The sequence below is a fragment of the Limulus polyphemus genome, unplaced genomic scaffold (genome assembly GCF_000517525.1).
Source record: "Limulus polyphemus unplaced genomic scaffold, Limulus_polyphemus-2.1.2 Scaffold6035, whole genome shotgun sequence".
NCBI classification, from domain to species: domain Eukaryota; kingdom Metazoa; phylum Arthropoda; class Merostomata; order Xiphosura; family Limulidae; genus Limulus; species Limulus polyphemus.
Genome location: NW_013671645.1, coordinates 1 through 1335, shown reverse-complemented (window position 1 = coordinate 1335; position 1335 = coordinate 1). Strand labels below are relative to the sequence as shown.

At 31.8% G+C, this 1335-nt stretch overlaps 1 protein-coding gene across 1 annotated transcript in view; it reads left to right on the top strand.

The window, feature by feature from the left end:
* Positions 1-914, top strand: part of LOC106473279 (dipeptidyl aminopeptidase-like protein 6) — a gene marked incomplete at its 3' end in the record, with an annotated part of 28065 nt that extends 27151 nt beyond the window's left edge. The window contains exon 9 of the mRNA XM_022401741.1: positions 745-914. Within this exon, the coding sequence (XP_022257449.1) occupies positions 745-914 (170 nt within the window). The remainder of the gene's footprint in view (positions 1-744) is intronic.
* Between the last annotated feature and the right edge of the window lie 421 nt (positions 915-1335).

The following is a 1335-nucleotide window of genomic DNA, read 5'->3' as shown; positions in this document are numbered from 1 at the left end:
GCACTCCACCATTTTAACTTTAACAATGAGAGTCCATAGAGAAATGTTTATCATGCACTCCACCATTTTAACTTTAACAATGAGAGTCCATAGATGATAAACATTTCTGCACTCACTCCACCATTTTCACTTTAACAATGATTTGTACGTATTGTAGTTCTTCGCAACTGTTTCTAGGTTAATATTGTCTCAATAGATTTTTCAGGATAAAAACAAATGTTGATATAAAGTTTTCGCCGACCATGTGAAAAGAAATATAAAAAAATGTACTAATAAAGGCATCCAAATACCACGTACATCTCCAATACTACACTTATTGCTCGGAGTAACGGCAGAGAATGACGCTACTTTTGAATCTCTTTGAGTCACAGGAGAGAGAGCCAAAACAGAAAACTTGTAAAGTTTTTAACACCTTCGTTTTCACCAAAACACTAGAATATAATCTCCGCCCCAGGTCTTACAGACAATGGTGTCTTGTTGAGAGTACAGAGGAAATAATCAATAGCCAACTTGCTTCTTCTTCTCCGAACCTTTACGATAGATGGAGATATATATAGCAGTTTAAAGAATACATTAAACATTTTTAATTTACCGACTAAATATATCCTAAATGTAAAGTAATTTAAGAAATTTATTTTATATCTACATAATGTGTGTTGAATAAAGAGTTGTTCAGATAAACAGAATAATTATCCAGACTGTGTTTCTTAAATGTATAGTTTTATTTTGTTTTGTTTTTTGTAGAAGAAATTCTAGGGAAAACGAACCCCATCTGGTGGTCAGAAGACGGTACAAGACTGTGTTTCGCCTCTTTTGACGATAGTGGAGTGCCAGAAGTCCAATATCCCTGGTATGGAGATTATATGGATGAAAATAACATTTATCCGAGTCTAATGAATGTCAGATATCCAAAGGTAATGAACATCTTGTCAGTAAATTGGTTTGTTCAGAACTTATCTATACCAGCAGTTTAACACTGTTGATATCATTAGTTTATTTCGATGTAAACTTACTTATTTTCAGCAATAAATCAATGGATCTGCATTTAAAATCTATATATATATATATATTTGTTTTCCTTTTTTGTAATCATAGTAATACCACGATTTTGTTAGCTACATATTTACACACTGTTTACCACATAACGTTTTAACAATGTTATTAGTAATATCACGAGCTAGATACACAGAATGTATTGTTAACTACACACTGTTTACTACATAACGTTTTAACAATGTTATTAGTAATATCACGAGCTAGATACACAGAATGTATTGTTAACTACACACTGTTTACTACATAACGTTTTAACAATGTTATTAGTAATATCACGAG